This window comes from Eretmochelys imbricata, chromosome 13, assembly GCF_965152235.1.
Source record: "Eretmochelys imbricata isolate rEreImb1 chromosome 13, rEreImb1.hap1, whole genome shotgun sequence".
Classification (NCBI taxonomy): domain Eukaryota; kingdom Metazoa; phylum Chordata; order Testudines; family Cheloniidae; genus Eretmochelys; species Eretmochelys imbricata.
The window spans coordinates 18,414,858-18,430,214 of NC_135584.1; the positions used below are offsets into that span (position 1 = coordinate 18,414,858).

Below are 15,357 nucleotides of genomic sequence, written 5' to 3' on the forward strand. Positions count from 1 at the left end.
GGTTAAGACCTGCCCTAAGTAGGTCATGGCTGGTATTTTGGGAATAGAAAGACTGACTTTCCTATAGCTCCACGCTCAGGTTTCCATCCTAGGCAGCCAGAAGAAGGTTTGCTCCTGGGCTGTAGCGGGGGGAGTAGTTTTGATAATTTTGATCCTTTGGCAGAAGCCTAGAAAAGTATGTACAGGTGCATCAGAGGAGCTACTGCAGTCTGCGTGGGGTAGGAGCAAGGTAAGAGTGGGGAAAGAAAATTTTTTATTGGACTAGAATGGATGGGAGAAGATAGGAACCCAACCAATTCATTCTGTGATTTTTGTTGTTAGATTGAAACACTGCAAAATAAAATAAAAAACTTAAGGGAGGTCAGAGGTCATCTAAAGAAGAAGCGACCAGAGGAGTGTGACTGTAACAAGATAAGGTATCTCCACACATACATTAAAGTAGCAAGTTGTAATATGCAACGGTGGCTGATATGAGTCTTGGCAGGCAGGGTAAGAATCTGTTTTACCAGAGTTTATGCTGATGATGCTAACAGGAGCTCTTAATCCAGTGCCCAGTTTAGCAGAGGCTTCCCTCCCACCTTTCTGTTACACAGGAATGGTTATGAATCTGAGATAGTCAAAGTGACGCTCAGAGAAGCACATTTTAAAGCTGGTCACTAAAGCAAAAGGTGGGGACTTGTTTTACAAGGCGATAGGTCTTGTCTCTGGCCTCCTTCTGTCCCTTTACTCCAACACTTGTAGTGTTCGACTGGGGATGTCCTGCTCGTAAGAACTCACTTCTCTTACAGTGCAGAGCTAGCAGAACTCAGGCATCTCTGTTTCTCATGAATTAATTCAGGACTAATTAATGCCATTTAAAATGATGGACAAGGTCAAGCTTCTAACTAGCTTTTAAACTGCCCCTGTGGTCTAGTGTTGGTGACCTAAGGTCATGGGTGAGGCTCCGTGTTTGTCACAGATTCTGTGACTTCGTGTGACCTCCGTGACTTCTGCAGTGGCTGGTGTGGCTGACCCCAGGGCTGCGCGAGCAGCTGCCCTGGGGTCAGCCACACTGGCTGTTGCCGGAGCAGCTCTGCAGCCAGCCACTTGGACAGCCCCATTAGTCACTGCTCTGCCAGCCCGCCCCAGGGACCGCCTGAGCAGCGGCTGATGTGGCTGGCCCCGGGGACCGCTTGAGCAGCAGCCCTGTGGGTGGTGGGAGCAGCCACAGCTCAGCGGCTCCCAACAGTGATCCGGGGCGGCTGAGCAACGCCTGGCCATGGGCTCCCCGCCCCCACCCCATGGCAGCTGGAGCAGCCGCTGGCCTCCTGGGGTTTCCCTCCCTGCCCAGCAGGGGCGGTGGGAGCAGCAGTGGGCCCCCAGGCACCCCCCACCCCAATTCAATCAGAGTAAAAGTCATGGACAGGTCACGGGCCCCTGATTTTTTGTTTCTTGCCCGTGACCTGTCCATGACTTTTACTAAAAATACCCATGATTAAATCTTAGCCTTCGTCATGGGTTCAAATCCAGCTGATCAGATATAACTCTGTGCTCAGATGCAGTGGTGGTGGGGTCATCTGAGAACAGAGATGATTTATTAAGCACATTGTTCTTACTTTAGACTTGCTTTTCCAAAGGGAAGCAGTGTCACTTTCTCTGCTTTCAATAAGTATACTGCACAAATGGAATAATACAAAGGTCAGATGAGAGCAAATTGCTCCCCCTTCAGTTTAATCATGGGCATCGTAATCCATTTCCTCAGACACCAGCAGTAAAACATACAGCAACTGACAGGTTTCAGAGTAACAGCCGTGTTAGTCTGTATTTGCAAAAAGAAAAGGAGTACTTGTGGCACCTTAGAGACTAACCAGTTTATTTGAGCATGAGCTTTCGTGAGGTACAGCTCACTTCATCGGATGCATTCTGTGGAAAGTGTTTGTGCTGGAAATGGCCCACCTGGATTATCGTACACATTGTAAAGAGAGTGATCACTTTAGATAAGCTATTACCAGCAGGAGAGTGGGGTTGGGGGAGGTATTTTTTCATGCTTTGTGTGTATAAAAAGATCTTCTACACTTTCCACAGTATGCATCCGATGAAGTGAGCTGTAGCTCACGAAAGCTTATGCTCAGATAAATGGGTTAGTCTCTAAGGTGCCACAAGTACTCCTTTTCATATAGCCGCTGCTAGCTGGAAGAAACAGGCATTTTCCAGCTAGTCGGGAGCACCTGTAGCTGTATAGCCAGCGCTGGTTTAAACGTACCCAAACTTTTCTTACTAACTGAATTCTAAGTGCAGTAGTTCAATGTCAAAACCTTGATTGTGCGTCAGGGACTCTGCACAGTTAGCTTTCAGTGTGCCCAAGAATTTCCAAAAGAATTGTAAGGCAGCACACACCTTGCATAGGGAGAGCATTTAAGAGCTTCCTGAGGGCTTCAGGCAAACAAGCATAGCAGAGAATCTTGTAAAATCAGTTGTTAAAGTACTTGAATAAAATTTGCTTTCAAGAAAGCTGCTCAGCAAAGCAACTTAAGAGTGCCAGAAACAGCTGATAATACGGCTACTGTTGAGTTTGCCAATGAGCCAGGTGTCACCATGGGAATATCAGCCATAGATCTGCGGTGGTATTGTGTGTGCTCTACAGAGCAGATGGAGCAGGCCTGTATATTTAGAGAAACCAGACAGCAATCCCACCTCCCATTAATTAAAGTAGCTCAAAAAAGGTTTTTCAAAGGTTATTAAAAGAAAAAATACTGTGAGATGTGCCCTATAGAGGCCTTCGGGGAGCGGGGGGGAGTTCTTGCTATTATGATAAACAGGCATCTCTGCCCGAAGAGATGGGCAGGTTTGACACATCCCCTCTCTCAGTTGCCTCTACAGGATGAGCTGTTCAGAATACACCCTTCAGCTCCCTGGGTTCACATTACCTGCTAGCTAACAACTGTGAAGTGCACAGTCTGCATAGCGTTTGTTAGCTGGTGACTCTGCCGTGCAGTGGCTTGTAGCTGAAACTATACAACAAATGTAGCACCGTTGTTTAATATTCCCTGGTGTCGCCAAATAGTACGTACAAGTGTGGCATACAGTAGGAACCTATGTAATGCTGAATGAAGAATGAGATTTGTGTGTAATCTGATATATAGTGATGTAATTCTAAGCGGTACAAACACTCCCTCTTATATGTGTAATATTTTCCAAAACACAGTATGAGTCCGTGAAAGCTTACATAGCCCTATAAAATCACTGGTTTCAAAGAGTTACATTTTAAAAACTACTGTGAAGGACAGATTTTCTTTTAACATTTACGGATGAACTTGTTTAAGTGCAGAATGTTCACACACTTCTGCTCTGCAAGCATTTACACAAGTGCATATGTGATCCCACTGAAGTCAGTGGGACTACCCGTATGAGTAAAGTTTCAATTATGTAAAGCTACAATTCTACAATAAGAAAATTTATCGATTAAGAATTAGATACATACTTTGTGTGTGAAACGTAAGCTTGCAGAATCAGACTAGTTATTTGATAGTAATAGTTACCTTATGTTGACAATTAGCCTTTTTAAAGCTCTGTGGCACTCAAAGATATATTCTAACATTTTATTTGAATTACATTACTTTTTTTCTTTGTCTGTTGAAGAGTCTATTAGAACCTGCACAAGTCTGACAGAATTCAGTCTGCTACACTATTTAGATTAAATTGCAAAACTTTTTAAATTAGCTTCTGATTTGCAAGGCTGCTAATGGAGGGCATGACAATCGCCAATAGTGTTACAATTAACTGAGCTTTTATTCATTTTAAAAAATTGTTTTATTTTGTAATTTGTGTATGCAAAAATCACAAAGATCACCTTGCAAAAACTTGAATAGCCCTAATTTTTTATAACACAGGAAAGGGAGTTCCAAAAAGAGATCTAAACAGTAGACTAACTTGTTTAAAACCCAACACACACTTGCCAGAATCCTGTTGAGTACACAGAGCTCCAGAATAAATTAGACACTGGTAGAAGCCAGAATGTTTGTCACAACACTACCTTTTATCTATTTCCCAGGCACTGCTAGTCCGTAACAAAACAGCAGGCACCTACCAGTCCATTTATATTGATATATATTTTTAACTACAAGGGAGGAAAGATTATAGGCATCTGGCAACTCTTCTATTATCAAAATAAGTTCATAAAAATTTACATGAAGAAAGTACTAAAAGTGGAAATCTAATTGTTTTAGCTGACATGTATAATTTTGGCTCTCATATGCACAGAACAGGTAACGTTGAAGCTGCAGTATCTGAAATCACTTGCAGATACATGTTGCAACACACCACAAGATGTCCCTGTCCTCCCATGATTTTGTGGAGACAGCAGAAAATGCAGAAAAATGCTTAGAAGGGTAGATTCCAGTCCAGCTAGGTTGCACATTGATAGTGAATAACTCAGCAGAAGAGGTGACATTTTCTATTTGAATGCAGTGTGCAAATTCTGTATAAACAGAAGCAATTGTCTTTTGATGTTCTTGATTGTGAATGTGTGGTTTTTTCCCAGTTACCATTCCAAACACAAGGGCAAACTGAGGCACAAAGGATCTAGTCTCCATCCTTTCAAGTAAGTGCAGGCCTCCTTCTTTGGAAGAAAAATGCAAGATGCTCACAGGTTAAACTTCGATGAACACACACTAGCCAAGAAGCAGTCAAACACAACAATACTGCATCTCTTCTGTATTTAAAAAACATTTTACATCTAAAGAAAGGGCGGTGAATAAGAGAGTGGGGGTCTAGTGGATCAAGCATGGGACTAGGAGCTAGCAGATTCTGAGATCTAATTCCCGCTCTGAAAAGGACTCTGAGACTTTAGGCCAGGCAATTAACCTCACTGGCTGTTTCGTCTTCAGTAAAATGAAATATTCTTGCCAGCAAGTTAAAGAAGTATGGGCTAGATGAATGGACTATAAGGTGGATAGAAAGTTGGCTAGATTGTCGGGCTCAACAGGTAGTGATCAATGGCTCCATGTCTAGTTGGCAGCTGGTATCAAGTGGAGTGCCCCAAGGGTTGGTCCTCGGGCCGGTTTTGTTCAATAACTTCATAAATGATCTGGAGGATGGTGTGGATTGCACCCTCAGCAAGTTTGCAGATGAAACTAAACTGGGAGGAGAGGTAGATACGCTGGAGGGTAGGGATAGGATACAGGGGGACCTTGACAAATTAGAGGAGTGGGTCAAAAGAAATCTGATGAGGTTCAGCAAGGACAAGTGCAGAGTCCTGCACACTTAGGATGGAAGAATCCCAATCACCACTACAGACTACAGGGACCGAATGGCTAGGCAGTAGTTCTGCAGAAAAGGACCTAGGGCTTACAGTGGACGAAAAGCTGGATATGAGTCAACAGGGTGCCCTTGTTGCCAAGAAGGCCAATGGCATTTTGGGATGTATAAGTAGGGGCATTGCCAGCAGATCGAGGGACGTGATTGTTCCCCTCTATTCGACATTGTGAGGCCTCATCTGGAGTACTGTGTCCAGTTTTGGGCCCCACATTACAAGAAGGATGTGGAAAAATTGGAAAGCGTCCAGCGGAGGGCAACAAAAATGGTTAGGGGACTGGAACACACGACTTATGAGGAGAGGCTGAGGGAACTGGGATTGTTTAGTCTGCAGAAGAGAAGAGTGAGGGGGGATTTGATAGCTGCTTTCAACTACCTGAAAGGGGGTTCCAAAGAGGATGGCTCTAGACTGTTCTCAGTGGTAGCAGATGACAGAACAAGGAGTAATGGTCTCAAGTTGCAGTGGGGGAGGTTTAGGTTGGATACTAGGAAAAACTTTTTCACTAGGAGGGTGGTGAAACACTGTAATGCATTACCTAGGGAGGTGGTGGAATCTCCTTCCTTAGAAGTTTTTAAGGTCAGGCTTGACAAAGCCCTGGCTGGGATGATTTAGTTGGGGATTGGTCCTGCTTTGAGCAGGGGGTTGCTGAGGTCCCTTCCAACCCTGATATTCTATGGTTCTATGAAAATGGGGTAATAGAACCCACCTACTTCCTGAGCTGTGATAAGGAATGAGTAGATCATGTCTCAACTGTTTTGAACAAGAACAGGGCTGTAATTACCAAGTATTGTCTCAGCAGGGCCTTTTGGAAGGAAGGCTGTTTCTTTAACAATATGAATGATTCATTTTCCTTCCAGTTTATGAAGCAAAGCCCATCAATTTTGTAAGCGACTTTCAAGTCCACACCGCCCCCCCCCCCTTTTTTTTTTTTTTTTGGAAGAGTTGGGTGCATTGTCCTAACTTTTCTTGTCTCTTGGCTGTAGGAAAGCCCTGCAGGAAAAGGACAAGCTGTGGCTGCTTAGAGAACAGAGGCGAAAGAAGAAGCTGCGCAAACTGCTGAAGAGAATAAAAAACAATGATACATGCAGCATGCCTGGCCTGACCTGCTTCACCCATGACAACCAGCACTGGCAGACTGCCCCCTTGTGGACATGTAAGGATCCCAGTGACTGAGCAATAACCAGGAAGGTGCAGGTCACTGCCTGGGACAGGATTCTGTCCACCAGGCAATGCCCTGCTCCCTCATTGTTAGCATCAGTCCTGTAGACAGCACTTTATAGTATATGGTATATTGACCAAGGTGTCAGGAATTTCCTCATAATATACAGCAATGCATTTACGGTTGGTATTACCAATCCAACAGGATGGGGAAAAAAACACCACCTTTTTCTGAAAAGGGAGTTAAAAGTGGAGGCTAAAAATAATCTGTTTAAATCAAATGGGTGTTTTTTACCAAGGTTTTCAGATAATGGGTCCAGTTTTGCATACGAGCCTCAAATAGAATTTGGTGTTCTTTAAGTATTTGCCTTACATGAATAACTAATCCTTAGGAAACTGGCCAGTTTGTAGTGGCCTGGCACATGGGGATTTGCTCATTTCCACGGTTGGGGGAGAGGTGAGAATATAGGTGGGCCAATTATTTATTTCATTTTAATTATTGCAGATAGCACATTTGCCAAAAATGCAGTTTGATTGACTGAAGCTGCAAATTCAAGCTGAACTCAGGAAATAGTTTCAGCTGCAAAAAAGTCAATGCTTTTTCATTTCAAAGAGACATTTAGTTTTGAAATTTAGCTAGATTTAACTTCAAAACAAAAGTGTAAAAAAAAAAAAGGGGGGGGAGATAAAAACCACTGAAAGCCAAAACAACCCATTTCATTTCAGCCAAAATGAGGGGTATTTTTGGTTTTTCATTTCACTCAGGAAAAAAAAAATCCAGATTTTTTCAGTTGTCAATGAATTAAAAAAAAAAAAAAATTATACACCCAGCTCTCATTGACACTGCCCTCTATAAGAAGATCCTCTTCTTGGAGAACAGAAGGGCCCCTCTCAAGAACTATAGTATGGCAGGGAACATAGAGAAGCTGTCTGGGAACATTCACATTCTACAGGTGGAAAAGGCAGGACAGAATAGAACAGAGCATGTGCACAAGTTTCAGATTGCTAGCTGTGCCCTCTGCCTAATTTTTGCATAGGGCAACAATATTCCTGAAGTGAGGCAGAAGGAATGCTACCTGAACACACAATTTAGAATAGTGTCTCACCAAGCTGCCATAGAATTTTGCTATAAGCTGGGGCACAGAGAAGGAGAAAGACCTGGTCGAGGACTATGAGCCACCAATATGATCCAGTTTTGAGAGAGCCTAATGCAATACTAGGATGCATCAGGTATTTTCAGTAGGGATAGGGAAGTGTTATTACCATTATACAAGGCACTGGTGAGATTAAATCTGGAATACTGTGTGCAGTTCTTGTCTCCCATGTTAAGAAAGGTGAATTCAAACTAGAACAGGTACAGAGAAGGGCTACTAGGATGATCAAAGGAATGGAGAACCTACTTTACAAGAGGAGAGCTTGGCTTGCATAGCCTAACCAAATGAAGGCTGAGGGGAGATATGGGTGCTTTCTATAAATACATCCAAGGGATAAACACCAGGGATGGAGAGGAGTTATTTACAATAAGCGCCAATAGAACAAATAGATATAAACTGACCAAGTTTAGGTTTGAAATCAGGTAAAGGTTTCTAACCGTTGGAGGAGTGAAGTTCTAGAACAGCCTCCCAAGGAGAGCAGTGGGGGCAAAAAATCAAACTGGTTTCAAGACTAAGCTTGATAAGTATATGGAAGGGATGGTATGATGAGATTGCCTACAATGCCATGTGGCCTGTCCATAACTGATAGCAAATATGTCCAATGCCTGGAGATGGGACACTAGATGGGGAGGGCTCTGAGTTACTAAAGTGAATTCTTTCCCAGGTGTCTTGCTGTTGGGTCTCACCAAAATGTTCAGGATCTAACTGATCACCATATTTGGGGTTGGTGGAATTTTCCCCTGGGTCAGATTGGCAGAGGCCCTGGAGTTTTTCACCTTCCTCTGTAGCATGGGGCACAGCTGGTTTGAACTAGAATAAATAATGGATTATCTGTAACTTGAAGTCTTTAAAACATTATTTGAGGATTTCAGTAACTACAAGGTTATGGGGTCTGTTACAGGAGTGGGTGGGTGAGGGTCTGTGGCCTGCAATATGCAGGAGGTCAGACTAGATGATGATGATAGTCCATTCTGACCTTAAAGTTTATGAGAATAGTGAAATGCATGCCTAACACTGGCTGAATGCTTCTTATGGTTTTAAGTATCTCAACCTTTCATTTGCAGTGGGTCCTTTCTGTGCCTGTACCAGTGCCAACAACAACACATACTGGTGTATGAGGACAATCAATGAGACACACAACTTCCTGTTTTGTGAGTTTGCTACTGGCTTCCTGGAGTATTTTGATCTCAACACTGACCCATATCAGGTACCTGAACAGAGAGCAGAAATGGAAATACTAAAAACACACTAGTAAACTCTTTTCCCCTTTCAATATGAAATTACTTCTTTTGAATTGCTAAATAAGTAGCTTTTCATCAAACAATGCACATTTGAAAGAAGTCTCCTGGTATACACTAAAACAGTGATATAAGGCAGTGACTTGATTAGGAGCTAATAATTCACATCATAGCAAGGCAGTCTTTGTTCAAGAAAAATATTGCACTTTCCTGGTTAAAAGTGCAAGTGGCATTGAAGCAGACAATTGTTTTCTGGGGCAAGTAAAAGTAGGGGTGGGGGGTGCCTTCTTCCTGCCTTAAGGGACTAGAGCTGGCTCTGCACTGACGACATTCTCTCACATCTGGTCACAGATCAGAAATAGGGATGAAAAGCTTCGTCTTATGTCTGAGTCCTTTGTCTCACCCTGGTGTAAGCACCACTAGTGCCAACCCCTACCATAGATACATTGAACTGCCTTAAGCCATGACTTCCACCCGTACAGTTTACCCTGGTTTTGAACCTCTCTTCTGTATTTAAATATCTGTTTGTAGAGAGAATGGCTATAATTGATTGTGTGGAGCTGGGTGCCAGGAAGCCCAAGTTGAGCCACGTCGTTGCAAAGTGCAGCTTATATGTTCTAGGATTGCACGGCTGAAGCAGTGCTGGTATAAAACAAGAGCTACTTCATTTGACCTGAGCAGCTTTTCCTTGGTTTGTTTACTTTTGGAAACAAATCATGTGTGTGCTTTGTGTGAAGCTCTCTCAACTTTTTTAAGAACACCAACAACCCATCCGTTGTTAACAAGAACCTTTATTTATCCTTAGTTGATTAATGCAGTGAACACACTAGATAGAGACATTCTCAATCAACTGCACATCCAACTCATGGAATTAAGAAGCTGCAAAGGATATAAACAGTGCAACCCAAGAACTAGGAACATGGATCTGGGTAAGAGTCTTCTACTTACATTCTCCAAATCCCCAAGTGAAAAGGGGTTCCAGTATACCAGTACTAATTTTACACAATTGCAAATGGATTTCTAATATTATGACTAGTCGCCCAAAAAGTTAATATCCTGTTAATTGTGGACTCTCTTTAGGTTCATGGTTGCATGCATTGGATTGTGTCTCAATTTGCTGTACTTACAGCGTTTAAAGAACTATCCATTTCTGTGAATTTCATAGACATCGAGTTAGTGTACTGAGCAAATGTAAAGCTGTTTTGTTTACTTTCCTAACATATTAAGTAGTAGATATTTGAGGGGAAAACTGAGCAAACAGTAGAAGAGTACAATACTAAACTTAGAGAAGCTAAAGATCTCACGAGTTGAACTGTCTTGTAGAAATGTATAATATCCCATGTGTGTTTAGGATCCTCAGTGTAAGTCTTGTATTACTTTATTCCCCTTTTACCTATACAATCTTTAAAAGAAACAAACAGTTGTTCCCAACCCCCACAGCACATGCTCTGGTACCACAGAGAAAACTAGCTGGAAATTTTCCAACAAAATATTTTTCCACTGGAAAATGTTGATTAATTAAAATCTACAGGCTCTCAGGCTCTGTGGCAGTCTGCCAGGTGGGCTACCATGGAGCCAAGTGCCTGGGAGACAGGACTTCCAAGTTGCTGAGTTGCCAGATACCTGGGAGCTGTAGTGAGGGGATGTGCTCCCAAACTTCCTGGCAGCTTGTTTGTAGGGATGATACTATCTTAGGGACCTAGGGCTCCCAAGCAACCTGGGGAGCACATTTCATTTAGGAAGTGTTCCTAGTGTGTCTCAAATGAAATATTGCGGATTTCCAGTTTTGGCAAATTTTGAGTATTCATCCTAAATCAGTATGGCGAACTTTCCAAAAACGCCAAAAATTTTGAGGAACTGGAAGTTGGTTTCCTAGCCAGCTGTTATAACAGGACACAATAGATTGGAGAGCCATTTATCCTTGTGGGAGTTTTTAAAATGTGGTGAAGATTTCTAGACTGATAGTACTGGAGACTTTTGTCTATTAGTTATCAAAAGAAAAGGTACACCCCAGGAGTGCACTGCTAGAGAGGAAAAGGAAAGTGCAGTCTCCTGTATCATTCAGACTTTGCCCCCTCTTTTGCTACAATGAGCATGAGAGCCAGATAATGATATGCACAAAACTGATAAGAACTGGAAAGCAATAAGCAGCCATCTGTTAATGGTTTTATCCCCACCATAGTGCTGGTAGCAAAAGCTTCTCTATCCATTTCAATTCACCCACTTTCCTGGATTAGCAATCTTGTATTGTTGCTACTGAGATGACTTTTCTTATTCTAGATGACCATTATCTTCATCACCTTCTATTGCTTACATTGTCTGATTTACTGAGAAAACTCAGCGTTCCCCACAACTGCATTTCAAATACAAAAAAAAAAAATTATATATATATATATATATATATATATATGACAAGTGTGTTTAATTCCTGCTTGTGTTTTTCAATAAGAAATTCAGGTCTTGTTCCCTCTAGAACGCACTCAAGCTATTATATGAGTAAGCTAGTGAAATCTCAGCAGTTAAGAAGGAAAGGGTTTTTACACCTCAGAGAGAAAACAAATTTCATTATATAATAGGAAAATTATTTCATTAGTGGTAGGCTTTTACACCCATGAGTGTTAAACAAGTGTTAACCAAAGCATTATCGGAATCTGCTGCAGTAGTAGTTGTGAAAAGTTTCAGCTGCCCAGTCACTGCACTGAGGTATACATTTGAAACCTAATATTGACACTTTTTCAAAATATTTCTGCCATGTACCAGCAGTACCATAACTGAAAATGTGTTTATCCTAAACTTCATCCCACCCTCCTGGTGTGGGGGATTAAAAATAGCATAGGGGCTTCTATACTGATTGTGTATTTAATTATTTGATATTTCTACTACATTTATTTAAATGAACCTGCCTGTGAATTACCACGGTGCTGCAAACTCTAGTTCTGTGTTGATGTAAAGTAGAAAATGCTTTGATTCTGGATAATGATAACAGATCAGAGTACATACTACCTAATTTGAACTTTGTTACATAACCCCAAAAATGGCTTGTGAATTAAGGTTAGCACGGGGTTCTCAAACTGGGGCTTGCGAGCTGTCAACCACCACTGCCGAATCCCGCTTTGCCTTCAGCATTTATAATAGTGTTAAATATAAAAAATTGTGGTTTTAATTTATGGGGGGGGGGGTTGCACTCTGTGTGAAAGGGTCACCCGTATAAAAGTTTGAGAACCACTGGGTTAGTAGGTAGAAGGTTCTGAGACATCACAATTTTTTGCATTGTGCCTTAACCAATACCTTATTCTTTTGCAGGCATCAGTTGATAACTCGTTTTTTTTTTTTTCTTATTTAGGGCTTAAAGATGGAAGCTACGAGCAGTTCAGGTACATTTTTATCAGGACACACTAAGCAATGAGGAATCTGGGGTTGGGAAAGCAGAGGAGGGACTCACCTGTCTGTCAGGGATACCTTTGATGCAAACTCTCCCTCCAGCCCTGTTAATTTGAATTTCTGTAGTATTCCTATTTATTCACGGGCAGAGCATGTTCTGTCATTCAGATTCAAGCTAAAATAGTTTCCCATCTTTCAGACCATAGTGCCGGTGGTTTTCTTGGTGATGGTTAACTCTTTTTCTCCTTTTGCTGCTTGATAATTAGGCAGTTTCAGCGTCGAAGGTGGCCAGAAATGAAGAGACCTTCATCTTCCAAGTCGCTGTGAGTTGGGAGTTAGTTCATGAAAAGCTTTAGCTTAACGTTTATTTTTCTCTCTCCTTTTTGCATGCAGCATCTATTCTCACTGTTTTCAAATAGGGGATCCTCACTCTTAAAGATAGTAGTATGGTTCTGTTAGTTTAAGTCAGCATTGTGTTCAATTAAGGGTTATTCTAAAATTGCTGCAGTGAAGGAGGTTAAACATTCAAACTAGCAACATTATTTTCTACTATGCGCACTTGAAATGAAGGTACACAACTTTCACCAAAAATCTTCAGACTTCTGCCTCCTTTCAGTTAACCTAGGGAACTAACTCAATATTTGCACTAAGAGAAAGGTGCTCTATGACGAACCTAGCACCCAAACCATTTAAAAGGTTAAAGCAAGCACCGTAAATTACATTTAGAAAGAAATTAGAAGGCACTGCAGAGCACAAATGTAACACACTCCCAATAAGAAATGCCACTGACCAAGAGGGCAGCCCTATTCTGTACCAGCATGTTTCTGAATAGTTTCAGTTTGCAGCCCCATAAACCACATGCAGTTTTTCAGTCTTGAGGTGACACAGATGCAGTTCACAGCTCTAAACTCTGAATCCCAGATGAAGGACTGCAACCTTTTTGCCAAACACAGATACCTAAAATCCCTTAGTCACAGCTGCCTTCTGGGCATCCAGAAGCAGCCAAGGATAGCAGAATTGCAAACATAAGCATATGAAGACAGGCTAATTCCCTCAGTTGAAGGATCAGATTTTTTTCCCCTGGTACTAGCATAATCTCAGTCTTGTCTAAATTAAGTCTCAGCAGCTCGCTCACTCTCTAAGCCATAAACTCAGACTGGCCCTGGGCAAGCCTGTCAACCACATGAACTGGATCTGACAAAGCAGTGGCTGACGTGGGCAAAAAAAACCCCTATGTCTCAGGAGCCGGTACAATCTTACTATTCCCCCAGTGGCCTCATGCATACTATGAGCCGGAGGGGTCAAGACTGAATTACCCAAACTATTCAGGAAAAATAACTTAAATATATTCTGACATTCTGCTAGAGCCCAGGGTTTTCTTTTTGTTGAATGCATCTTTCTCCATTAATGCAGTACTGTCAAACCTCTCAATCTACCAGAGTCTGAAAGTGGGGACTGATCTGCAAGAAAATTTAAAATAGCATGAGGTTTCTGTATGACCTTGGGCAAGTCACGTAGCCTTTCTGACTCAGCTCCCCATCTGGGAAGGAAATAGCGATAATAGCACTTCCCGACCTTGCAGGGATGTGAAGATGATAAAGCCCTTAAAAACTGTGAGGCACTCAGATACTATGGCAGTGGGGGCCATATAAGTACGTTCAATAGATCGGGTTAATTCCTAACTCTACCCTTAGTTTTGTGATACTTTGTCACCATTTTTTTAATTGCAAGTTAATTACATCAGAAATAATCAGCTTTTGAACTACAAGGATAACAAGTGTTGAAATAAGGGCCAACTAAGAGTACTTTGTTGAAGAATGTTTTAAACTTAAGCTTCAATTTAAGGGTATATGATCAATATGACACTTTATTTTAGTAACAATTTTTGGGCCTCGTTTTAAGAGGCTATTTAGCTATACTATGTTCTCCACACAACTGATTTTAGGTGGTCCACAGATAAGTAGCTCCACTATCTTTCCTGCATGGCACTACTGAGAAGCAAACGTCCATTTGCAAATACTTCACATCCCAGCATATGAGAAGACACATACACTAAAATATGTTTATTTTATTTAAAGAGGACAACTGTGGGAAGGATGGGAAGGCTAACCTCCTCCAACTGCTGGACCTCAATGAGGAATCAAACCATCCAGAACTTGAATCCTTGTACAGACTTAATGAAAATGTATATGATTTCAGAAAATTATAATGTTAGCCTGGAGGACTGGATGAACTTTGAGGTTGAAGTAGATAGAATGTTTGCACTGTTGAGTGAATTAAATAGATAGTGAATTTTGGGGAACTACTGTCAGGAATATAGGTCCCTTTTTGAAGTCCACAGTTGCACCTGCTTTTGCTTTGGATTATACTTCACAAAGTCACTACTAACACTGTTCAAGGGACTGATGGGAGAGAAAATGTGACTGACACCTCAAAGCACAGAGCACCCACAAAATTATTTCAGTGGGAACAAATTAAAAACCTCTCTTCGCCTCACCATTGAATGTCGTTAGAACAGATGCAAAGTTTAAACAATGTGGAAACTTTTGCTTTTGACTGGGGCAAATTAAATGAGGACCGTGGTAGAAAATTATTATTTAGAGATTCAGGAATTCAAGCCAGCAGCACTGAAGAAGCAGCAGCTGAAAATGTTCAACAGCACAATACTTCTTTTCCTCTAAGGATATCATTTTAGTTCACTGTCTACATAGTCAAGATTTTTCTTACGGCTGGCAATAGGGTGGCTAACAAAAAAGCAGATTGACTGAGTGGTTCTGTAAATACTCAATGTCTTGTTCAAAAGAAATTCCTTCAAGGTGTGAAGAATTCTGTTAATAAAAATTGTGGAATGCCCAACTCTCATTTCTCAGAATGGTCCCTTGTTACTTAAACATTACATAATAAATTTCAGAATTCATCCATTTTTAAAAGTACTACAAAATTTCAGTTAATGTATGTCTTGAATTTTAATGAAATCAGATTTGTATGAAGTCTTTTTATGTGGTAAAATGATATTGTATGTTCAAAATGAAAACAGTTTGTTTGAGAAAGCACATGTTCGCTTAGTGGTATAACTTTTACATTTGTAAAAAGCAACAATCTTGGCCAATAAAAAAAGTTATAGCTCAGTGTA

The 15,357-nt window shown here is 41.4% G+C and overlaps 1 protein-coding gene across 1 annotated transcript in view; it reads left to right on the forward strand.

Moving 5' to 3' along the window:
- The window catches only part of SULF2 (sulfatase 2), a 90,525-nt gene extending 75,438 nt beyond the window's left edge, over nucleotides 1–15,087 (forward strand). Inside the window, exons 13-20 of the mRNA XM_077831859.1 lie at nucleotides 322–416; nucleotides 4,520–4,579; nucleotides 6,277–6,446; nucleotides 8,670–8,812; nucleotides 9,649–9,772; nucleotides 12,187–12,217; nucleotides 12,491–12,547; nucleotides 14,303–15,087. Of these exons, the coding sequence (XP_077687985.1) occupies nucleotides 322–416; nucleotides 4,520–4,579; nucleotides 6,277–6,446; nucleotides 8,670–8,812; nucleotides 9,649–9,772; nucleotides 12,187–12,217; nucleotides 12,491–12,547; nucleotides 14,303–14,333 (711 nt within the window). The 3' untranslated portion in view covers nucleotides 14,334–15,087. The remainder of the gene's footprint in view (nucleotides 1–321; nucleotides 417–4,519; nucleotides 4,580–6,276; nucleotides 6,447–8,669; nucleotides 8,813–9,648; nucleotides 9,773–12,186; nucleotides 12,218–12,490; nucleotides 12,548–14,302) is intronic.
- Nucleotides 15,088–15,357: the final 270 nt, after the last annotated feature.